The following is a 24,712-nucleotide window of genomic DNA, read 5'->3' on the forward strand; positions in this document are numbered from 1 at the left end:
GTCACGTACTTTGCACTGAATCAAACAAAAAAACCCAAACCAAAACAAAACAACCCCAAAGTCCAAAACCAGTCTATAAAACACAATAGCTAGTCAGCCAGGAATACCATAAGGCACACGTTCAAGTATTAGTGTAACAAGTATCCGTGGGTGGGGAGGAGAGGGGGGCACGCGCGGGATCCTCGCAGCACAGGTTGGGGTCCTTTCCCTCCCGTTTAAAAACACAAAGGCTTCCCCCGCAGCTGCGGTTTCCCCTGTGGCTGAGCGCAGGCCTGTAACAGTTAGAACAGTTCTACCCTTGGTCACCTCTTATGTCAGTTTTATCAATAGGTCATTACAGGAGAAAACACAGAATGGAGATGCGGCTTTGCCATGGGGACCGTTGCTCTGTGACCGCACCGTGTCACTCTGCGGCTGCGGAACTGAACCAGCGCTCGTGCTGTTCCCAGTCACCTTACAGAGCTCCAGGTATATCAGAGGACACCATTAAATTATGAACTTCGAACACCACATTGTACTACCTGTGTGGGAATTTGAATTCATGAAGTCTCCTCCTTATACTTGCCCTGAAAGTTTAACAAAGGTCAATTTCTTTTTCGATTAAATTCACCGTTGTTTTTAAACAAATGCCTCCCCTGCAATGGAGTGAGTTTTTCCCCCATTTATTTATGCAGTAGGAGCTTCCACAGCCCGCACAGAGCCTGCAAACTGAGGCTCAGCTCTTTGAAATAGGAAGGGCCGTTGTTGAGATGTTCAAAGTAACATGCAGAGAAACATTTCTGCACCAAAACAGCTGCTGTAAACAGCTGGTTAAAACGGCCCTCATCCGAATCAGTGCTTTCTCCCCTCACACGTCTTTCTCCTACCAGACACCTGCGACACACAAACTTCTTGGTGCCGAGGGGGAAACTCCCAAGGGAAGCCTTTCTCTGCCACAGAGACAAGACAACTTGACGCTAAAGGCAAGAGTTTTGTGCTGGAGGAGCGTTTCCATGCACCGTATGAGGTTTAACAGCCTCTGCATGACCCTTTTATTTTTATTTATTGCGAAGCTGTATATCTTAAGCTTCATGGTTGCAATTATGCATCTTCCTTCGGTGCTGTGAGGCTATATTTTTTTAATCTGTTTCATTACTCTCATTCTGTTCTCAAGGCATCTGTTTAGGCTTTTGCTTTCATGTACCTTAAAATCGCTAAATGATCTAACTCTATATGGAACATGCTGCAGTGTTTTCATTTTCTTTTTAAAAGCCCCTTAATTTTGTCTCAGTGCTGTCAGACTAAAAAAATATTAAATTATAAAAAAGGCCGATATACACAATCCAATATCCATCAGGATATTCGGTTTTGCACCACAGGTTGAAGGAAATGTTAAAGGTCAAGGAAATAGAAAAACAAATCCAAAAAGCTTCAAAAACAAGCCAGTTTTAGTTTGGATTTTCCTTTTTAAAAGATAGAATGCTCTAATAAACGTAATTTAAGGAAGGTCATACACATGACCAGCATCTGCAGTAGGTCACTTCCTTATTTCTCCCATTCCCTCACAAAAATATATATACATATATTTATATTTATATAAATGAAATGGTTTTAGATCCTTATTTTGCAGACACAAGTCGTACGTTTGGAAGGCAGCAAGACACTAGCATTCTGTTTCTTTGCTGTCCACCCGGTTCTGGCGCTGCAGTTTGAAGGACGAAGCTTTCTCGCTCCTAGTGACAGGATGCTCTGTCAAGTCCTCAAAAGATTTGGCAGCCGAGCTGCTATTTGGGAAAGGGTCCTTCTCAAACGCGTCCTCGTCGATGTGCGAGTCTGTGCTTGGGTCCTCCTGAATCGTGTCCATTCTTTGGTGGTCCTGTTTGGGTGCCGCGGCGACGGGGGGCACGGCTGTGATGGGCTGGAGCGGCTGGTGGCGGCTGGTCGTCTGCGCCGCAGGGAAGGGCTTGATGATGCGAACGGAGGCTGAGTCCAGGCTGCTGAGCATCTCCACGTTCTGCAAGACACAAACGGCCACGTCACTGGGAAAAGCAATCAGGATCTCGTCCGGAGTTCAGTTTTTGCACGATTTTCAAGGGGAACAGGCACCTTCTGAGGAGCACCCCCACTTGTTAGAGCAGTTTAAAGGCTACCACGTCCTCCCCTCCACTGCCAGGAGATGCTCTGACTGTCCTTGCACTGCCCCAGGTTACTCTGCGCTAGCTGGGCTGAACCCACTGCACCGCATTGGAAAAGGAGTTAGATTTTGGATTTTAGACTTATGCTTACTTAAAAGCAAGGGAACATCCAACAGAAGTTAATTTGTTGCGTTGTTTTTTTCTCGAGAAATCCAGCTACACTAAGCACTAAAGACAGAAAGGCCCTTTTATCTCTGCTGGTTCCTCCTCCATATAAAGCGCCACAGGTGACAGCCTCACCGGGACAGAGCTGACGGCTCAGCCCCATCACCCCTGGGGCCCAACACCGCAAAACCGAGGGCTGGAAATGCAGGGTCAAGCCAGACGACACCCAGAGCTCCATGCAGGGAAACAGTCCAAGGTACAGCTTATTCCACTCTTCCAACCTGAGGGTTCCCCGTTTCATGTGCGAGAAGCTGCTCTGAACGTTAGGGTCAAAGACCAGTGGGGGGCCACTGTGCTCACGCCCAAATTTTGCAACCCAGATTAAGTTAAATCCCATTGATTTCTGCTTCTATTTGAGCATGGTTTGGAAAATATCCAGAGATTTCTGGGCATAGAAAAACCCACCCACGAACCTCAGGGGATGGGATGAGAATTTTACCTGCTACCAGTACTGCATTTCCCAACTGCTCAGTCCTCACCGGATCCAAAAGGCACAAAATTTGTTTGTTAAACTGTTGACGGTGCAAGGAGCCCGTGAACTACCCTGTGCTCTGTTGCTACAACTCCTTCTGGGACTGTCTTGTTGAATTTGGGTGTAGAGCTCCAAGGTGACTTTTCTTATGGCATTCAAGACCAGCTATAGGCTACTTGAATTAAGATCGCCTTCAGTTACATCAGAGTAGATGAGAGAGCATCTGCCTCAGCAGTCTTTGACTTCAGCACGCTTCCCCCAGGGGCTGTACAAGAAAGAGCTCTGCAAGGCTTTTTTCCCCCCTCCCATTACAAAATGACATTTCTTTAATTGAATGTTTCGGCTATTAATATGAATTGGGTTGTCAAAGCACTGGGTAGGACACCCTCCGCCGCCCCCCCAAAAAAAATCTCTGTCAGAAGGTGCCCTGTGATGGACTGTAATTAAAATTTACCTAGGCACTTTTTGCTCTTCCCCTCTCCCAACTCAGTATCTACCAGGAGATAAGTATCCCTGGCAGGTCCCTGCACCCCGAGGCCAGCTCTCCCATAAGCCACTGGAAGGCTTTAGCACACTTGGCCACTAGAAGCCGACTCCTGCAAACAGCCGTTCTGCAGCAAAGACCCCACATTTTGCAGAGATTTTTCTGCAGCATCGCCCCGCTGAGCCTCCCGCTTTTGCTGATACCACTTGGCTGGGAACAAGCGGTCTGTGGTTGAAGCTGCCGAATGGCCCATGCTGAGGGGACCCCATACACAGGCACCCACTGCGCGGAGCGGTGCTTCGCAGAGCAGAGCGGCTTCCTGCCCCGGCCGCTGCGGCTGCTGCGAGAGCTGCTTTGTCAACAGGGTCAAGGCCCAGCTCTTACAGGAAGGAAGAATCAGACCCCGCCAAGCTGCAGCGCTTGATACATCGAACACGGGCTTGTTCAAGAAGCAGTTTCTCCTCAAATTGATTCATCCATCTGCAGCGTGAGGCATGTTCTGTCTGCTGTCGCTTCTTTAATAACTACTCTGCACACACCTTGGGTTCAGATTTCCTAACACACACTGGACAGCTTTCTGCCAATTCAGACTCAGACAGCAACTTACACTGGGGCAAAACAGGGACTTTGTGTTCTCCTCGTACTGCTTGTCCAATTTCTTGTCCTATTGGAAAACAAACAAAAGCAAACCACACATTACAAAATAAGAAAGTTAAGTTTCACAATTGCAAGGCAATTGTGTCGCCGTTTCCCTGCAGGGACAGAGCAGGACATGGGGCTCTTTTCCCTTCCCCTGCCCCCTCCCCATCCATCCCAGGAGCACTTGTGGGTGCGGCAACCCTCTGCTCTAACCCCACGCTGCTGTCAGCGTCCCACCACATGCCCACGCTCCCAGCTGCCGTGAGCTCTCTCTCTTTCTCCATCCACCCAAGCTCAACCAAGACCACTTCCCGCTCTGGGTCTCTCCACAAAATGTGGGTGTCTTATTCCTTAGCAGGGCTTTAGAAAATTTTGACTCTAATGGAAGTTACCAAAATTATACTTGGGTAGAATTCAGGAGGCAGAGGAAGAAAATCTGCCTAGAAAACGATGGGAAGGGCTCCAGGGAATGAACAGTCATGGGAGCACTGGGTCTGTCAGAGCCCAGCAGAGTTCAGCAGCAGTTTTGCCGATCGAAGGAGCAGTTAAGTCCTACATACGCTGGATTCCCCCCCTGGGGTTTGCTAAAAGCTTCCCATCACCTTCTCCCACAGACATCTGCCATTTCACATATGAAAGGTGTTCTCTTACAGCTCAATCCAACAGAGCAGTCAGCTCAAAGACAGCTTACTCACCACGCAGTGCACAAGGATGCTGAGAGGAATCCAAAAAAGCAAGGAGAAAACAAGCACAGAGCCCACTATATTATCCGCTAGGAACTTCCCTGTGAAATCAGTTCAATTCTGTTAGTTACCTACCAAATACTGTTTCAAGAACATACACATCTATCCCCGTTCTGCAGCCACTGCTCATGCAAGCCAAGCCACGGAATTGCTCAGAGAAGCAGAGGCTGCAGGACTAGGCAAAGAGAAAAGAAATTATAAAGTTTTAGAAAACTGTATCCAATAAGTTAACAATAACAGGTTTTTTCCTCTGTTCTCTGACGAGAAATGCTGATAGGCTGTAACACTGAATATGAGTTGACTGGGAACAGGCTATAATGAGTTAACCACGTCGCCCTCTCAATTATACAAGACACAAAGATGATCCGAGGGCTGGAGCACGGCTGCTATGAGGACAGGCTGAGAGAGCCGGGGCTGTTCAGCCTGGAGAAGAGAAGGCTCCGGGGAGACCTTATAGCCCCTTCCAGTACCTGGAGGTGGCCCACAGGAAAGCTGGGGAGGGGCTCTTTATCAGGGAGTGGAGCGACAGGACAAGGGGTAATGGTTTTAAACTGAAAGAGGGGAGATTCAGATTAGATATTAGGAAGAAATTTTTTACTGTGAGGGCAGTGAGACACCGGAGCAGGTTGCCCAGGGAAGCTGTGGATGCCCCATCCCTGGAAGTGTTCAAGGCCAGGCTGGATGGGGCTCTGAGCAGCCTGGTCTAGTGGGAGGTGTCCCTGCCCATGGCAGGGGGGTTGGAACTAGGTGATCTTTAAGGTCCCTTCCAACCCGAATCATTCTGTGATTCTATGACACACTGTGAGTCTGTTACCAAAGTCTGATTTCACAGTCATGCGGTAGCTACCTGCCTCCACAAATAAATATTTGAACATCAAAGATATACAAATTCCTCTACCTGAGCAAGCTGAATAGCTTTAACAATTACCTAAGAAGCAATTTTGTTACCCTAGAACTGAAGATTGCAAGCTCCAAACACAGATAATTACACTGCGTAGGCACAGCATTACCGTGAGCATATGGAGTTACCCAGTCATTAGGCAGCACCAGCTTATTAAAAGGTTTTACACATTTCCAGTAACAGAGCGAGACGCTGGGGGGTTACACTGGGGGGCCACCTGCCTGGGTGGCGTGCTGGGGATCAAGACCAAGGAGGGCCGTTGACAATCGCCAGCCAGTGACTCAGCACGGGCACACAGCTTGAGGTGCGTGACCTCAGTGGTTCTCTTAAATAAGAGAGAAATGAAGTTTTCCTCTCCCAGTGGGTTGACATTTAAACCCCACCGAGAGGCCCACTTCATACTACATTGAATCTAGCTGACCTCTAAAAAGACTGTCTGTTATTTCCTTTTCTCTAATTGACCTACTTCTTGGTATTCAGACAAGAAGCTATCGTCTCCTTTACAAGTTTGGAAATGCCTAGAAAATAACAGTGGGAAAATGCAAAATGATCCCCTATCCTTTCAGCTTTAAAAGGCAAGATCAGTATTATCAAATTTGTAAAATGTATTGCAAAACTTGCAAAAATGTATTTATATATATCAGAAACACAGCTACTAGCCACCCTTGCAGGCAGGTGAATGAAAACAGTGAGCCAACTCCCTCCGAGGCTTTAAAGGTTCACGTCCTGAACGAAAAAACCCCAAAGGATATGGTTACATATCTTACCAAAAGTATTGATGCTGAGTTGGTCTATGAAATCCCAAAATCGTTCAATCACATCCTGTACTTGCTTCTCGCATTTGCCCTGCGAAAGTAAACACTTATTTACAAAATAATCTTACGCTATCTAAGCATGAACTACTGCCGTCTTGGGGAGGGAAGAAGATACAAAGACAGTAATGAAATTAAATCCACACAGCAGCACTCGACCCACATTCTGAATACAGGTTTACACTCATGCCCAGTACCAGCAGTCATTTTTATTGCCTTTATTTTTGGCAAAATAGTTTCGATTCTGTTGCCGTCTGAAACAGAAGAAGTTTTAATGTTTGAAACGTGCAAAAACCACCCCACCCTCACCCCACGTTAGGGGATATAAAACTGAGGTTTCTGGAGAGGTTTAAGCACTGGAAGTCTTGGTTCCCATTACCTGCCGAGAAGGGTGCAGCTCTCGGGAGCCCAAGGTTACAGACAGACTCCCAGATCTGGCTGTGTTGGTTTAACACAGCACATCATGGGTCTTTCAGTTCTGCCAGCAGAAGGGCTGGGGCATGCCCTCCCAAATTCACTTCTGCCAACACCCAGTTTAGCTTCAACCGTTGGCGTCTGCAGGTGACACGACTGTGTGTGCAGCTGTACCGTGGAAACAGTCACCGAGCGCCAGCAGCCCACCAGGCTCCCTGCCACGGGCTCACTGCCCCTTTCAGATACCGCCAGCTACATTTTCATGGGATTGCTCCCTGACCCAAATTATTTTAGTCAAAATTAATTGAGTTAACGTGAAGAGCTGAAACAGCAAGCACTGCAAAGCCAGACGAGCTTACGGCAGCACTCATTCACCTCCTTCGCACAAACTGCCGGCTGGCTGAGCGGTGGGGAGCGGGAGAAGGGGGTAATAAGCCATGGCAGAAGGTAACAGCTTCACCATCCACAGGAGTTTAGCAGAACTAACTTCCATCTACAGCCTCAGGCACCCTTTAATATTTAGTCAGTGGAGACATACTTACATAGTACACAGAAGAGGCTTAGCTAAAAAGTAAAATTACTGAACAGAAAGTTGGTTCTGTTTTAACTTAAACCAGGACAACCCTGCTCAGCGGTATGCCACGCTTTGGCTTCTCTTTGCCAGCAGAGTCCTCACCACAGAGGACTCTCAAACACCCAGCCAGAGATGCAGAGCATGCAGTGCACTGACATCTGGAAAACTTACATTTGTATCGCAGAAGCCCACAGTGCAAGGCTTCCCCTTGCGCAGGAACAGGAACTGGTCGTTAGCATCGACGTAGGGTATGCACCTATCCTGCTCGTCCCGACAGCACACTTTGCACGAATTATCCGTTTCTGTAATAAAGCAACAAACTCATTCCTCAGCAGCACCAGGAGTCACCTGCAATCCATAACCACGCAGATGCATAACCCCACGTGTCCCTGGCTGACTGCGTTCCTGCCCAGCTTCCCCGCAGGCAAGGCAGGGCTGTGCAAATCACCCAATTTTGGGCACTCTGATGACCAAGCCTGAAACTCAGCCAGATGCCCTGTACAACATATTAGGGCACACAGTGTGACCAAGCTCTCCAAGCCGATACTCCAACACTGCAGGAATCAACAGGCACGTGAAGAAGTTCCAAACATGTCCAAGACACAGATTTAAATATTTCTTGGACTTGGCTCCTCTAGGCACCCTTCCCTTGGCTACACCCTCCATCTCAAACAGCGGGGCTCACAGCACTTCCCTGCACTGCCCTTGTGAAGCCTTTCTCCTGCTCGCAGCTGCTTTACCAGTTTTGAGAGCCGAGATGAAGAGCAAGAGAACAGCAAAGCTTACTGACAGAAGTATAGGACAGGCAGGTTTGCAGTACCAGAGGACTGGACTCAGGGATCCTGTGTTCTCAAGGCACTTTAACCTCTTTGAAATTGTTCTTTAGTGACTTGTTGGAGGCCCCCTCTCCTCTGCCAGGTGCCTGGTCCAGAGGCTGATTGTGATCTCTTTACAACCAGAGAACAGATTTTCCCTCCCGTCCGCCTGTGGCGGAGGAGATGGAGGGTGGGAGAGCACCCTCTCCTTTAACTGGGGTGGCCAGACTGTGAGCCTCATCTTAATGTCTTCAAACCCAGACCACCACAGGACAAGAGGACATCCACGTTCCTTTCCCAAACCGAAAAAACTAACAGTTTAGACTTTTTCAGAAACCATAAACTCAGCCCTCCAACAGGCAAGCCCACAGTGAGGCCGGCACTCTCCAAGGAGCAGAGCTGAAGCACACATTTCAGTTCAGTCCCACGTCACCCACCGTTGCACGCACAGGACCGCAGGTTCTTCTCCCTCTCACAGAAAGGGACACACTCCCCATCCTTGCACTTCCCCATGTCCACACAGACCGTGTCATCTGGAGCATTCCCTGGAGGGGGGCACTCGCTGCTGTTCCCTACAGATGGGGGTCAACAGGGTGGGAGGACTGTGTTAGAGTAAAGGGCAGAGCACCTAAGCCGTGCAGAAGAAAAAAGGACAATAAAGGAAATCCAAACTCATCCCGGGGGGTCCCCCAATAGCTTGTTCTTGGCTTTCATCTGCAGGCTACCTGCCAGCTCCTCCGAGAGGCAGCAAAAGCTTTGGAGGCTTTCAACAACTCAGGCATTGTGGCACTCCAGTGACCAAGCAGTAGGTAGCAGACCCTGGAGGCGCCATCAGCAAAGCAGGAGCTCTGACTTGACTCCTTGCCTCCAGGAAAGATTATGAGGGGGAAGTAAACAAGCGGGGAAGTGAAGCAGAGTTGCAGTAATTCCACAATTTCTATGGCAAGATTCAGCTCATTCTTGTCCACTTTCCAGTGACACACCCTGTTTTGCTTTTTCTTTTTTTAAGGGAAAGAAAGAAGGAAAAAAAGAAGGAAAAAAAATAATCAACATTTTTCATGTTCTGGGCAGTAAATCACCAAGTGATTCTTGAACTACAATGAAACTCATTATAGGGCAATTTTGTGATGCTTAACTGGTCTCTAAAATTACATGTACCGGATGAATAAAGGGCATTAGTTTGAAAGCGGATCGAACAGGACACTGAGCCTGAAGCGCTTGGCTAGCTGACGTAAAGGGGACAGAAACACGTCCTACCAGTGCAAAAAGACTCTCCTTTACAAGTGGCATTTATGGCTTCCTGGCATTTCTTCTGTGCACTTTCAAACTGGCAGCCTTTACAGCAGGGACTGTTCCGATCACTGTGGAAAGATCAAAAGGAAAGGCAGAAATATTCAGCAATTTTTTAAAAAAACAAGTACAAGCATGACAAGGCCGGGGAAAAGGATGTTTCAGGAAAAAAAAAAAAGCTACTTCTTGGAGATTAATTCAGTGACTCAAAACTCTTGCCCTCTCTGCTCCCTCCCACAACCACCTTTCTACTCCCCCACTCACTCTTCATTTACCGAAGGTGAAAGCACGTAGAAAGTACACACTGAGAGGCAACACGGGGATCCTTATATTTATTCAAGGCACCTGGATGCTCTTATCACTTGTTGTGCAACTTTGGACACAATCTTCCACTGTTTTCTTCCCCACACGTTTTTCCCCCCACTTGTCCTGAAGGTTTACCACTCTTTATTCTGCGCTCTCTTTATTCTCTTCATTCTGCATCTAATGCAAGAAGGCCCTTATTACAAACACACACGACAGCAGGCCATTAAAGCTGAGGGAATTTCTTGCGAGTTGCACGACCCCTCTACTGTTACGAGGTGCAGAGCTGACCTCCGAAAAACAAGGCTGGACACTGCACTGCAACAGGGCCACGACACCCAAAGAGCAAGACCAGAAAGAGGACTCATTCAGCGCAGTCCCTGCATTGTCTGCTCAAGCACATTTTGCAGCAGTCTTGAAAATACCAGTATGCGACCCCAGTTTGAAGCTGCCTTGCAATACAAGCAAAAACTGTATTTGCACAGGAAATGTTTAATATTAATTTTTGAATGCCTGATTTTTGTTCTTAAATATAACAACAATCACCTCTAAGCCTGCAGCTCTTGGCACTTTTCAGAAGAAGTAACAGAATGCCATAAAAATTAAATGTATGCAAACAGCGCATGCACACAGCAGCCTTTCCTGAAATCCTTTACTGTGTTCAGCTCCCACATTTAGCCTTAAAGCCAGGAAGCAGGTCTGTGACACTGCAGGTGGCTTTAGGAACTTTCGGCCCAGCTCACCGTTCTCTCCTATGTAAGAGAAGTTGCAACTTATTTCCCCTTACCTGCATTTGGCGCCTTCTTTCAGTTTACAGTCTGCAGAGCAGCAGGGATCAGCCTGTTGGTACAAGAGGCCAGGATCGCACTCCTCGCCTTCATCCACCCTGGAGTTCCCACACACTTTATTGTTGCGCTCTTTGAAGCACTCCTGGGCCTTGATCTCTATGGTCCTATGGATGGATTTTTTGCTGCAGCTTGAGAACATCTAGAGAGTCACGAGGGGAAAGAGCAGCACTGAGGAGCGTACCTTTCTATCAACACCTGGCATCTAAGACAGCCTCAGCCTCCTTACGCCTCCAAATTCTGGTGTCTCAGAAAGCAGTTACTCCCTCTGTACTACCAGCTTGATACCTTGGAAAAATTTTAAGATGGGAAAGTAATGGTTGGGTCCATAAAGGACACTGCTACGCTACAATGCAGGGACACCCACACGCAGTCTGACTCAGGGTCACAGAACCAACTCCAGCTCTCCAAACAGCTTGAGGAGCACTAGCAACTATCCCCAGCAAGGGCTGCGAAGTTGTAGCAATAGGGAGAGACTGTATTGTCTCTCGGCAGCAGGGCTAGGCATGAACCACACCAAGCCAGACTAGACTGCAGGCTAATCATTCCCTCGATAGTCTCGGTTTCTCATCTGCAGAACCGGCATAATGTCAAGTCCACACTGCCAGTGCAAGCTTCTGAGACCGGAGAGCACCATGGCTACAGTGTCTGGCAGCCTCTCTGCAACGAGAAGAGCTATGGACCACCCAAATGCTATTCGGTACTTCCTTTTAGGAAGATGCATCCACAGCTAATTACAAACAACTAATTAAAAAAGCACCTGACCACTACAAACTCCAGTGAAACTCAGAATCCAAAGATGAACTTATCTTGCAGAGAACCCAACAGCATGCAAGTATGTTTTCTTCTTATAGCTAATCCATTACATTCCTGATGGTTTGAAGCTACAGGAATCATTAACTAAATAGAGTTTCCATGCAAGTCATTGACCACAGCAGAAACTCGTACGTGGAAGCAAAACCATGCAACTGTACCTTGTTGTTTTCATGATCTCCACTGACGGCAATTGGATACATAACATATTTCCCTCCTTGGTCTTCAGTGGGGGCACATTCTGGCAGACTATCAGGATCGTGCTCTGCTCCAAAGTTATGTCCAAGTTCATGCGTCGTAACCAGGTCAGCCTCCTTTTTTGAACATGAAAAAAAGCAATGCTGAAGAAAAAAAAAGCAGTCCAAGCAGGACAGGACAGAAGATCCCAGCTACTTCCAGGCCACCCTCAATTCTAAGATATACTGAGATGGACAGGGATTTACCTATGAACATTTTATTTGTTTGTTTTAGAAGTGTGGAATTGAAGGCAAGTAAAATTATGGTCCATTTCCAAAGGCAAGTTCCAGGACTGTGTTTGAATACTAAACCACTGTTAAAGGCAAAATGCTGTCCTACAATACCAACTGGATCTTATTTTCAATGCAATGCAGATGCTTCAAGTATCAAAATTTGCTTTTAAATAGCTGGAAGTCATAAAAAGTTAAACAGAAAACAATCCAAACAAACACCATCTAGTACAATTAGTTGATCTCCTGTTTAACGTATCTTGCCATTAGAATTACTTATTCTAAATGGATGATGACATTAGGAGTGTGAATAAGCTCTTCTACTACACGACTACTAGGCAAGACATCTGCAAATGTGGCCCGACAGGGATGGATTTCCAACGCCATTTATGCAAGACAGGACTCCCTCTGCTGGGGATCCCAAACTGGCTCTGCCTCGCTGCACTGCGCGCCTCCCTGCAGTGCCTTGACCAGCAGATGGTGTCAAGCTCACAAGGTGACAACCACAAATAAAGCTAGCATAGAAATAAAAGTTAACCACAAGGAGACCGAGCAGTTCACGAGAGAAAGAAGCAAGTTTGAAGAGCTAACCGTCATTTCTGCTGCTGTGCAGGCACAGGAAGGACCAAGCACTGCAATGAGCAGCACCAGTACCCAGCCCAGGCATAGCTAATGCGAGAGCCAGAGACCCAGGGATCACTCCTGTGCTTCATTGTGTTTACTTTGGGGAAGGGTTTTAAGCAAGTGGTGTGTTGGTTTTTTTTAAACCCAATTGGACACCATGCAGCACTCTCCCTGTTAAACCAATACCTAATGCTCCTGCTGCCTCATCCCAAGCTTTGTGCCTGCTACTGGGAAGACAACAAACTTAATTTCCTTTGTAATCCAAGGCAGAACTCCAGCATGGAGACTGAACAACAAATGCAAATAGCACAGCAACAGCTAGAGCTCTTTGTCAACATCCCTCTAACACAAAGCTTCACTGTCTTTTTTTTTCCCTAGCTTCTTGACAGCTTCTGTGCCAAGTTTTAGCCCACACATCAATTATGAATTCCCTTTATAATCAAGCTACAGAAAAGCACAGCTGAGAAGTCAGCAGAAGTCAGCAAAAGAGAAAAATGCCCAACTGCAAAGACTTGGTAGATGCAAACACAGGCACTACTCCGGTGTCTTTACAAGTGAGACAAAGCTCATATTCAGGCTTTTATGTATTCAACTATCTCATCAAGTATGAAAAAAAAAATAAATCCAGACAGCATCAATTTACATTAGGCTTGGTATTAGCACTAACAAGGCGTGTCTGTTATACTGTTCTCTGTTCTACTTATTCAGGACACACAAAAAAATCCGGTAGAGGAATTTCATTAAAAGGCCCAAACTAAAACTCCTACTTTGCCTGCGCTACTTTCACTGCTTTTCCTTGCAAATGGAACGGACCAAATGTCCGCAATCATCCACCTGCACGTTGTAGGTGTATGTAATAGCGAACACAAAAGTTTTTTCATACTTGAATCAGCAGGATAATTTTATTCTTACTGTACGGCTACTGTATAATACTGCTTCTTCTGTTTGAGGGTGTGTTTGTTGGTTTTTTGTTGTTGTTTTTTGTTTGTTTTTAAGCAAAAGACATTTAAATTCATTTTTAGAGCGCAAAATCCTGTTTATATCTGGACACCTACGGCTCCTATTAGACACTAGCTATTTTTCCTCATTCCTGTTCCGCAGTGAATTCAATCTTCAATTCCATTCAGTCCCAACTCCCCTTGTCGGCAAGAACAAAAACGGTGATTTTGGTTTTGTGATCTATATCCTTGTCTCCAGGGATCTGACTCAATCAGGAAGCCAGCAGCTTGTTTGTGAGCACACAGAAGCTTGTCACAACCCCATGGCACACATCACCAACACACCGAACATTTACGCTCTGCAGAGGAGGATACTCTCTCACCTTTGTGAGGATGGTCTTCCCATAGTTCTTGGTGCTGGTTAAGCCGCTGTTCAGATAGATGTCCTTCTTTGCAATTTGACTATAATAAGCTATAGAAGTGAGAAACAGAGAAATAAAAATTGACAAACATTGTTCTTAGGTTTCGGGTTTTTGGGGGGAGAGAGGGATCAATTAACAGCTTTATTGTTCTCCCAGGCTCACCAGTGAGACCCTGCCTCTTGCCAGTTTTTGGAATGAGGAATCTTTCAAGCACAGCACAAACACCTCATGTATTGCAGTAAAGGGGAAAAAATAAGAGATTTCCAAAACAACAGCATCTGCCATTCCAGAACTGCTGCAAGATGCACACACACAAAGCAGCATTTGGCCTAGGGTTTGTTCTATCCATCTTGTTCACACCAGATAGCTTAGCGACTTTCATCCTTCCCTCCCTTCATTTTCCAGCTCCAGCCAAGAAAACAACATCTATTCTATCCAAAAGGCAATGACTAGAGCCTAGGCAAATAACACATCATGCTTTGTGAAAGTTGGAGAAGAGGATTAAACACAAATAACAAAAACTATCTTTCAACCCACGACTGGGATGGAAGAAAAAGAAGCCTTGCCTTTAGGACAAATGCCACCATGGCTGTTAGGTCTGGGAGAGCCAACATAAGCCAATCCAAGCGTTCCCATGTCAAAATCTTGATACGTGAAGAGATGAGCAAGGCACACATGAGCTGCTTTCTCAGCAATATCAAAGCTAAATTGCTTTAAGGAAAAAAAAAAAAGTAGTCAAATCTTTATAAGACACTTTATGGTGTATATTAGAAGTTATAGATAAGAACATTTACCTAATAAGCCAGACAAGCACCTTCTAGATCTGGTTAACTCTGAAAAAAACAGCTGTTTAGCTGTCCTACAGAGCTGTAGAAAATTAAATTAATACCCAAGTACATTGTACGCATTCATTTACATACCATGTCTATTCATTTCCCCTTTTCACAGAAAGGGGAAACCCAAGCACCATAATTTGATGAAGGTCACAAGGCAGCCAGTCTCAGGGCCAGACGTATCAGCACTGCCTTTCTGACTCAGGCCACATACTAATAATTCTAATTGGTGTGTGCTCTATAATTATGCAACGGAGCCCTTTCCCATGGGCTACAGGGCACATCAGCTAGTTAGACTTTGTGTAGCATCTGCACGTCCTGGGAAGGAAGTAGAGGAGTTTCATCTGTTACTACAGAGCAGCTGTATGAATGAGTAATTCTCTGGAAGGGGCACCATTTTTCAAGGGTTACAGTAAACCTACCTCTAGCAGCATTTTCACATCCCAGGCATCTTTCTTATCATCTGGGTAACTTTTTGCCATATTGTAATGCTTTCCTCCAGGTTTTACAAGATTTGGCTCATTGTGGATGATAATCTACATTTCAAGAAGGGCAATAATAATGCAGAGGAATTTTGGTCAATTTTATAGCTACAGAAAAGCTTTCTATGTAATCTTAAATGTCTCAATAGATCTGCAAAGAGAAAAATTCAGACTCAGCATGCTTCTAATGTTAACTTTTCAGCCTCTGCTAGTTAAGATACACCAACTACATCATAAGTAACTACACCAGCCCTTTTATAGGGTAACATCAACAGTTTTCACTGTAGCATTCTGCTTTCATATACATGTTACTCTATCAAAGAAACCAAATACAACCAGGATTTACATCTGAAATGGTTTGGGGTTATTTATGTTAGAGTTCTATCTAACCAAAATGTATTTTAATGTATTGCTACTTTCCCAGTAACCTAGAATTAGGGCAACATGTTCTTTCCCCCTCCCCACCCAATTAACTCTTGTTCCTGCAGACCTTTTCCCAGCAAAGGGGCATCTAGCTTGTACCACAACTCTGTGTTCCATGTGACAGATCTTCCAGTACTCTGAGCTGATAGATTCCTCTTCTTTTTAATGTCCTTTTCCAGATTTCTGTTCACTAACTTTCAGCAGCCATCATACAAATTGAAGTCACTGTATCCCCCGTGTCCACCCCATACCGGTATCTAAACTATCATGGTATCTAAGCGAGTCATAAAAGCTCTTCAGTCAGGATTTGTGTTTTTTCATCTGTGTTCAAGGCCCACTCAGGTTTTGTAAGCTAAGCACTTAAACACAAGCATTAAATACATGCATAAGAGTACATCTGGCAGAAACAAGAATCGCTTATATTCAGGACCAAAAAAACCCAGCACCTTTGAATTGAGATTAACTATGGAAAGATACTCCCTAAAAACTCCCGTCTCAAATACTGCAAGGAACACGGGCATGCTGTGTCAGATCATTAAACATCACCTCTGGCAAGATGATCTTTCAGAGCGCTCCTGGCTGGAGTTAATAATGTAGGATTTGATTATTTTAGCTCTAATCCAGATAAAATAATCAGAAACCCTGATATCTAAACCATATTCTTATCCTTTAAATTGGAAACCCTTTGCATAGTTGAGTCAATACCTGCTCTATCTGTATGCCGTACCCATTGAAGGCTCCGTTGTCCCAGGAAGTATTTCGGTAGATGTCATCTACTCTGTCTATCAATTCAATCTACATAGAAAAGAAAAACAAGTTATTTAGTTCTGAGCTTTCATGTAATAAAGTTTAAGACACTCAGAGAAGCTGCAACATACTTTTCTAGAAACACCCACTTCAAATTAAGACTGAACCTCATATAACATAACAGACATACTCACCAATCCAAAAACAACAGCACTTGGATCCAGAGACTATTATCAAATACCCTTGAAAATTTTCCATCATAAAAAAGCAGTACAAACTTTCCCATTTATCGCTTTCATTTGTGTAGTGGAAGAGCAACAATATTAAGAACATCTTGGGAAACCCTTTGTTCATATATGAGATTTCCATGTTTCTTTGAGGGGAAGGGCAGAGGAGGGAGTTGTTTTTACTGCTTTGTTTTAGCACGATGCTTAACTAGTTTAACTGACCCCTGAGGCTTGCTTCCCTCTCCCAGCCAAAAACCTGTTATTTTCCTCATCATGGTTCAGGCACAAGGTTCCAGAAAGTCTCTCATCAGTGCTCACTATCAATACCTCTCTTTTCAAGCTGTTCTCATCTTCCTAAAAAACACCTTCTACTAAATATAAGCCATCAAACTTGCTCAGAATGAGAAGGGACGTTCAGAGACACTCAATAACAGCTTGTGCTTGAGTTTTCCAATCACTGCGTTGTTAACAGTACGCATCTACCTAGGAAACACAAGAGTAAGCTAGTCTCAACATATGTCAGATGCTGAGATAATAACATCTCTGCAAACACACAAATTGAGGCTCCGTTACCTAGGGAATGTAAACATTTCTGGGACAGAAAGGTCAAAAAGCCAGCAAAGGTGGAACAGAGTGATTAGCATTTCAAAGATTCAGGTGCAGAAAGAGACTCTTGACAAACAACAGACCTCCAGAAGTGGTTTCATGTGTTTTTGTCTCCAGTCCCCAAACCCATACTCTCCACTTCTGCCGAAAGGCTGTGGGCAGGTGTTCTATTTCACAAAAAGTTGTCAGGTAGACAATTCAATTGTACTGGTTTTGGCTGAGTTACTTGGTAAGCTGTACACGTGATGGAGCCTTGCTTTCCTGAGGATGGATAAACACCTGCCTGCTATGGGAAGCAGCAAATTAATTCCTTATTTTGCTTTGTTTGCGTGTGCAGCTTTTGCTTTACCTATTAAATTGTTTTTATCTCAACCCACAAGTTGTCTCACACCTTTACTCTTCCGATTCTCTCCCCGTTCCACCAGGGAGGAATAAGCGAGCGGCTGGGAGGAGCTGAGCTGCCTGCTAGGGTTAACCCACAACACCTATGTACAATGAAATTGTTTACCATGCCTGCTTCTAATTTTATTGTTCTAGACAGCAGATCCTGGAAGAATGTGGAGGGGGATCTATACAAGTTGGGTTTGCCTCTCCTATGAGCTTTAAGTGTGCTTGAACTATAAAGATGCTTGGATCGTTAGCAGTGGATTTCAAAATCCAGGAGATTCTAAAGCTCTGACTAGAAAAAGAAAATTTCTTAGGTAGAAATCAGCACAGCCATGAGAAGTATGTGAAGGTAAGGGATTTGTTTATAAGTGAAACTTGAAGACTGTTTAACTACAGTATCACCATTATAAAATATTTTTAAAGCATGATTTGGCATCTTCCCAGGTAAAAAGCACACATAGCCATGAGAAGTAAATACATTATGTTGTATAGAAGTAGTATAAGCTGTACATTGTTTTAACTACTGCATCACTATTTTTTCCTGAATTTATTCTAGCAAATGGTAACAGAGTATATTTAACTTACCAAATAGTTTATAGTGGTACTCTCTTCCCCACGGCCCATATACTTGAAAAAACGATGATCTGCCACTACCAGCATCTTGCACGTGTTTTTGGAGGTCTCTGGAACAGCTCTTTTTTTCCGATGGATGCTTGCTAATGTGAACATTTTAAATAAAATTAAATAAGCACTCAGTAAAACTGCCATTGCTGTGTCCTTATTTAGGACATGAATGTGAGTTTGGGTGGGTTTCTGAGGGCAGAATGGGGATGTTTAGTTTAAAGGTTTTTTTAGTAACTACTTTTAAATTTTGTTTTCATAAGAGTCTTCAAACTTCTTGTAAGGAAACGTAAGTATAGTAGCAAAATTGAGTTATTCAACAGATTTACCTATAGAGCTTTTATGGTCATCGCCTCAGCCTTAACACCTCTCCTCCTCTTGTTCCTAGTCATTAACCCAACCTCTGCTGACACAGCAAAGGATGGAGGAAAAAGGGACCGAAAAGTCTCAAAACGCCATCACAGCAAAAGATGGATTCTTTGAGTCACCACCAGGTGCACAGGGCACAGAAGTACTAAGTTGTTTTAATGTTCACCTTCGAAAGTGTACCTACATTGCTGCCAGCTATCACAACAAACACCGCTTAGGCCTGATGAAATCACTTCCTCTCCTTAGCCTACACTTTGGTAGGGCCAAACATCCTTTCAACAAGCCAGGAAGAAACATGCCCTGAGTGACAGTTTCTTCCTTTCATCAGTTGCGGGTCCTGCATTTCAGTCACAACAACCCCAAGCAACGCTCCAGGCTTGGGGAAGAGTGGCTGGAAAGCTGCCCAGCAGAAAAGGACCTGGGGGTGCTGGTGGACGGCCAGCTTAACATGAGCCAGCAGTGTGCCCAGGTGGCCAAGAAGGCCAACAGCATTCTGGCTTGTATCAGGAATAGCATGGCCAGCAGGAGCAGGGAAGTGATGGTGCCTCCGTAGTCGGCACTGGTGAGGCCTCACCTCGAGTGCTGTGTTCAGTTCTGGGCCCCTCTGTACAAGAGGGACATTGAAGTGCTGTAGCGTGTCCAGAGGAGAGCTACCAGGCTGGTGAGGGGTCTGGAGACCAGGTCACCTGAGGAGAGGCTGAGGGAGCTGGGCATGTTTAGCTTGGAGAAGAGGAGGCTGAGGGGAGACCTCACTGCCCTCTACAACTCCCTGAAAGGAGGTTGGAGAGAGGTGGGTGTTGGCCTCTTCTCCCAGGTGAATAATGACAGGACCAGAGGAAATGGTCTGAAGTTGTGGCAGGGGAGCTTTAGATTAGATATTAGGAAGAATGACTTTACTGAAAGAGTGGTCAGGCACTGGAACAGCCTGCCCAGGGAGGTGGCCGAGTCACCATCCCTAGAGCTGTTTAAGAAACGTCTAGATTTGGCACTTCAGGGCATGCTCCAGTGGCAGAGATTGTAGGTTGTTTGGTTGGACTCGATGATCTTAAGGGTCCTTTCCAACCATGAAGATTCTGTGATTCTGTGGTTGGGCTTTTTTGGATGGGGATGGGCATGAGGAAGAGTGCTGCTTTTTTCCCCCCCATCAATGAATTTAAAGAGCTAATAGTTAAACTAGGAGCAGCAACGCAGATTATTGCCCAGGTTCTGATCTTACTCGCTGATATAGCCAAAATTCAAGCGTTTGTTTTGAAGACGCTGCTCTCCCAAGGCACGGACGCTCACCTTCATTTTGTTTCCTGTCTTCCAGTCCTTTTGGCAACAGTTCTTCTTCGTTCAGCTTTAAGTAACCGCACACTTTGGGGGACTGCAATCTTGAGAAATCTTTAATATCTTCAGATCTGTAGACCAGCAGTCTTTCATCCTGCACATTATCTACAAATCTCCACAGTGGCTGACGGGAGAAGACAAACAAAAATGCAATTAGTTAGGAACACAGTGAATGCAAAGACTAAGTCTATGTAAGTAAAAAAATTATATGTATGTACCATGAAATCTCCACAGCTTTACACGTACAACACACAAATGCATTGGACTATGACTCTGGACCACAAACACAAAAATGCTTTAAATCACAATCAAAGAGCTATTACATGATCTTAATGTAAAACACAAGTACATTGGTTTGGGTATTCTAATCACATTTTTACACTTTAACATGACTGGATTTCCCAGGTTTACCCATAATTCTGCATATCCTTGGGTTTGGAGACAATTACAATATCCATATAACACTCAGTCATAATTACTGTTATTCAGCCATTCTAATACAGCTTGTGTCTGGGAATATACTGCACTTAACAACTCATTAGGATAGTCTCTAATTATATATTTGTTGAATATTTTTTAAAACCAGTAGTCTAAAATAACACAAGCAATGAAAGTGGTGAAAAACACAAACAAGGGAGCAGGGAAAAATAACAGATTTTCAAATAAAGCCAGAAGAATGGGAAAAATTCCAAACTGTAACAAAAGCCAAAATTTTAGAAAGCTCAACAGAGCTCAGCTCTCTTCAGAAAGCTGCACAGTTTGTTATTCTAGAGAACATGATCACCACTAACTACTAATGTTATCCATTTCTATTTCTAAAACCCCTTTCTGTTTGAAACATACCTTCTCCCTGATGTATCTAAAACATGCTAATGTTAGAGAATGTCACTCACTAATAAAACTCAGCACTGGTGAAAGTCAAAGTTGTTTCACATTTCTCTCCCTCCTCACCCCAGAACAAACACCACCACCAAGTATATTATGAGCTACAGAGGTGTCAATGCAATTAACCAGAAACACCAACAGGGAAAAGAGATGATTGTCTGAATGTTGCTTTCAACAGTAACGTGTACCTCTATATTGTATTCTTCTCCATCAGTATTGATTCTTACTGTAAAGTCTTCATCCCCAATATGCGCCACAACCTTGGAATTATGCTTTCCTTTAACATAAGCAAGGAAAAAATAAATTAACTTGGCTCTATTCGCATGCACTCCTGCACAGATGCTTTTTTTTTTTTAATTTGCTTTAAACTTCAAGTCAAATTGTCTTCCTCAGTCTCCGAAGAACACTATATTGTCCGGTTTACAGAAAACAAAAAAAGAGAACCATCACTGTCCCCCAGCCTTAACTTCCCCATGATCATAGCCATCAAGACTTAGATTTAATTGATAATTTTGCAGAAAGTGTTGAGGTGGCTGTGGGGATTAGTAATGGGACACAGAATATTTCTGCCAGCAAAAGCAGCTTGCATCTTACCACTATCAGACAGCAGTTTCACTGCGTCAGCCTGCATTCCAGTGGAAAAGACTTTCACCACATCACAAAGGCAACATAAAAATCAAAACAACTTAGCAGAAACATCAGAAAGATACCCTTTCTTTGCAGAAAAGCAGTCTGCAAAGAACCATCGTAAAGACTTTTAATATAACAATCTGGGCAACACTTCATCATCACTACCTGGACTTTGTGTTCCAGGACAAGGAACGCTTAAGTCCTACATTCCAGTTGTAATTAAAGCCACCATCATCATTTTCAAAAAAATCACAAGCCGCTGCCTGAGTAAATTATACCTTTGTGTTCTGCCAAACCAAAGAGTCCTAATATTAGAACCTTGGTGCAATAACTCAAAAAACCCCAAATCCCAAACCCACCAAAAAACCCAGAAAACCCAAGCGGCATGAGAATTAAGTTTAGTTGTTCATTCTAATCATATCTGATGAAAATGAGGGCAATATACCATTTCCTTTGGCCAAGAGACTTGTGCAAAGCTGTGCCTTCTCAGTACTGAAACACAGTCTAGTCCATACTAACCAACGACATGTCCAGTGAAAAAGTCTTGCCATTGAACACGATACTCCTTTTCCTTGCCTTCACCATTCACAATTAATGCTTGAAATTTTTCTGAAAAGTGTTCAGCAGTTGCAGTTAAGTATAATTTAAAGTGCCTGTAAAAGAATTTACTTCCATTTATTTTTAAGCAAAGTATTACAAAAAACAGACACATCCAGTCCCCATTTTACTGAACAAAGACGTTCAAAAGCATTAACTCTGATAAGCAGGTTACAAAAACATATGCTGCGTAAGTCATAACTGTAAACGTTAAAATTTTAAAGCATCAAAGATGTTCAATTAAAAACAAAACCCTACACACCCTTCACCCCAAACAGTCATGGTTTGCTCATGATGCACCTTCTCCATAGGCAGTCAAGCAAAACCAGTTACCAGTACCTATTAATAGAAGATCAGACCAAGGAATTTGTTTACCTATTTGAAGTTAAATTATCTTAAAGTTCTTATTTTCCAAAATAATAGTCAGAAGAATATAAGAAGAAATCTGAACTCTGTAGATTTTTATGACAAAGTGTCAAAAAAAACAAAGGCTATCCCAAGAAGTAAGTAGAGTACCTTCTCTGGAAGGAGCCACATGGGCTCTTGGTTTATGTGGGTTTGGGTCAAAGATGTTTGGTATGCCCCTCTGCAATTATTCTGCAATTATCATTGGCAGTATTGCAACCTCGCCATAAAGTCAGGGCGCGTGAGGCAGTTCAAGACAGCGACAGCCAGACATTTGATCCCAAGAACCTTTTATACTTGCTACCCCACTCCAAGCATTTAGAGATTTAAAAAATATTCACAACTTGCATGACAGTTGTAGTTGTAGATGACAGATGGGGAAAGCACACGAGAACTCGCAGACAAAGACGTCAGATGAACAAAATCAACCTACACTTGTTAATTAATACAAAGCGTTATTCTCACCCTACTCCCCCATTTCAGATTCACAATTTCAGCACTCTGATACCTGTCAGGCACTCTTCTGGCACTCAGAACAGCATCCCTACAACCTTTGTGCTTGCTCTCTTCTACCTCTGCTTCCCCTTTCACCTGTGTTTCTATTTCCCATCTTGTAAAAAAAAAAAACCAAAAAAAAACCAAAAAAAAACCCAACAAAAACCCAAAAACATTAAACTGTTTTATTGAATGGGAAATTTACACTCAGTAGGAAGAGGATTAAACCTCCATGGAAAAAAAAAAAATTAAACTCTTGGGCAACAGACCACATGCACTCCCCAAACTGAAGGCAGAGATTTTTGAGAAACAGAGGACAGTCCAGAAGCATGACTATGTTGCCAAGATGAGGTAGTGGGATCCAACCCAATCAGTGGAAGTAATCTACATGAAACTAAAGCTAAGAACAAAGCAAAAGAAATCTTAAAATCACTGACACTTCAGCAAACACAGCAATACAATGCAACTCATTTTTCTGTTTCCCCCAAGCCTCTCTGAAGTCATATAACCATGCAGATCACTAATTTATGAGAACTGGCCAGTCATGACAGAAAACAAGATAACTATTTCTGGGTTTAGAACTGCATATTAGTCATCATGTAAACTGAAATAATCAGCAACTGTTTTGTTGCTGATGATTTAGTTACCTTTGCAAGGCTGAAAAACTTAAAAGCCTCTCCACGTGAGTCTCAGGCTGGAGATCCCTCTTCTTCAGTGAGTGTTGCTGGATGCTAGACTGAGAAAGGATGTCGTAGTCTGAAAGCATGGACTCAACTGTGTCTGGAAGAACAAGGGAAGTTTTAGTTTCAAGAGACTCTTTCTTTCACAAACGCACACACAAAACAGCAAAACAGAGCCTCCCATTCCAACAGCAAGATCACAGTTTGCTCTAATTTTAGGATAACTGTTGTAAATGTGCATTTTGTGCAGGCAAGTAGAAATTGTGTGAGACAGGACACGATCTGAGAAAGGCAAACAAAGAATTTAGCTCAATTCTCATAGCAATTTTAGAGCAACCAAGCTATCATTTTTACTGCCACAGCTGTGGAGAGCCAATGCCCTCCCTGGCTGCCCTCTGGAAACTGGGGAGGGTATCCGCACTTCTCTGGTGTGAATCACTCTCCTCCCCACCTGCTGGTCCCCACGCGAGTCTGAGGAAGAAAATAATTTAACCAAGGAAACTTCTACCAAATTCACTACAGATCAGGACTCCATTTATTACCTTTCTGTCTGACAGTAGTCAGAAAACAGATGGCTGCACAGCTCAATCAATCAGAAATAACTAATGAGGCAGCTCATATGAGGCACCTCCAGGTACCCCGGTTTCTCAGTACCTTATCATCATGCAGAACACCTTTGATTTCCCTACTCAGAACGTGAAAACTTGCTCAGAGGAGGGAGACGAAAGGCCCAAACCCCTATGGGGAGCGGCACACAAATTACAAATTCAGGCCAATATTCTGCAGATGCTTCCACTGTTAACAAGTGCACTAAACAGTTCCCAACAGTGTTTGACTCTTGCTGATAAAGCCTCTTGCTGCTTTCTAAGGCAGCCCTTCTCCAGGAGCATCCCCCCCGCCCAGGCTCTTCCATTCCAGAGCACCCACAACCCAGCGAGACACCTGACAACAGCCTTCACTTCCACCAGCACTGATCAATTAATTTGCTATTTACAGCCTTAGAGGCCCTTATTCCCACATCACCATCTTCCTTCTCTGACAGGGGCGTTCATGCTTTTCACTGCACCAAATGTGGAGTCAACTGTGTTTTACAAGAGGCAG

The 24,712-nt window shown here is 44.2% G+C and overlaps 1 protein-coding gene across 3 annotated transcripts in view; it reads right to left on the reverse strand.

Annotated features, from left to right (window-relative positions):
• Nucleotides 1-5: 5 nt before the first annotated feature.
• The window catches only part of ADAM17 (ADAM metallopeptidase domain 17), a 36,120-nt gene continuing 11,413 nt past the window's right edge, over nucleotides 6-24,712 (reverse strand). The window contains exons 2-19 of one of the 3 annotated variants that reach the window (XM_063330456.1): nucleotides 23,579-23,711; nucleotides 21,954-22,087; nucleotides 20,993-21,081; nucleotides 19,875-20,043; nucleotides 18,186-18,316; nucleotides 16,339-16,428; nucleotides 15,151-15,264; nucleotides 14,462-14,606; nucleotides 13,857-13,945; nucleotides 11,606-11,758; nucleotides 10,574-10,773; nucleotides 9,451-9,554; nucleotides 8,631-8,765; nucleotides 7,550-7,680; nucleotides 6,346-6,424; nucleotides 4,630-4,718; nucleotides 3,903-3,959; nucleotides 6-1,993 (exon numbers count right to left, since the gene is read on the reverse strand). In XM_063330456.1, coding sequence (XP_063186526.1) covers nucleotides 1,643-1,993; nucleotides 3,903-3,959; nucleotides 4,630-4,718; nucleotides 6,346-6,424; nucleotides 7,550-7,680; nucleotides 8,631-8,765; nucleotides 9,451-9,554; nucleotides 10,574-10,773; nucleotides 11,606-11,758; nucleotides 13,857-13,945; nucleotides 14,462-14,606; nucleotides 15,151-15,264; nucleotides 16,339-16,428; nucleotides 18,186-18,316; nucleotides 19,875-20,043; nucleotides 20,993-21,081; nucleotides 21,954-22,087; nucleotides 23,579-23,711 — 2,393 coding nt within the window. In that variant the 3' untranslated portion in view covers nucleotides 6-1,642. Of the gene's footprint in view, nucleotides 1,994-3,902; nucleotides 3,960-4,629; nucleotides 4,719-6,345; nucleotides 6,425-7,549; nucleotides 7,681-8,630; nucleotides 8,766-9,450; nucleotides 9,555-10,573; nucleotides 10,774-11,605; nucleotides 11,759-13,856; nucleotides 13,946-14,461; nucleotides 14,607-15,150; nucleotides 15,265-16,338; nucleotides 16,429-18,185; nucleotides 18,317-19,874; nucleotides 20,044-20,992; nucleotides 21,082-21,879; nucleotides 22,088-23,578; nucleotides 23,712-24,712 lie in introns of those variants that run through there. The other 2 variants (XM_063330455.1, XM_063330457.1) reach the window with 2 other exon arrangements.

Source organism: Chroicocephalus ridibundus, chromosome 3 (genome assembly GCF_963924245.1).
Source record: "Chroicocephalus ridibundus chromosome 3, bChrRid1.1, whole genome shotgun sequence".
Lineage (NCBI taxonomy): Eukaryota > Metazoa > Chordata > Aves > Charadriiformes > Laridae > Chroicocephalus > Chroicocephalus ridibundus.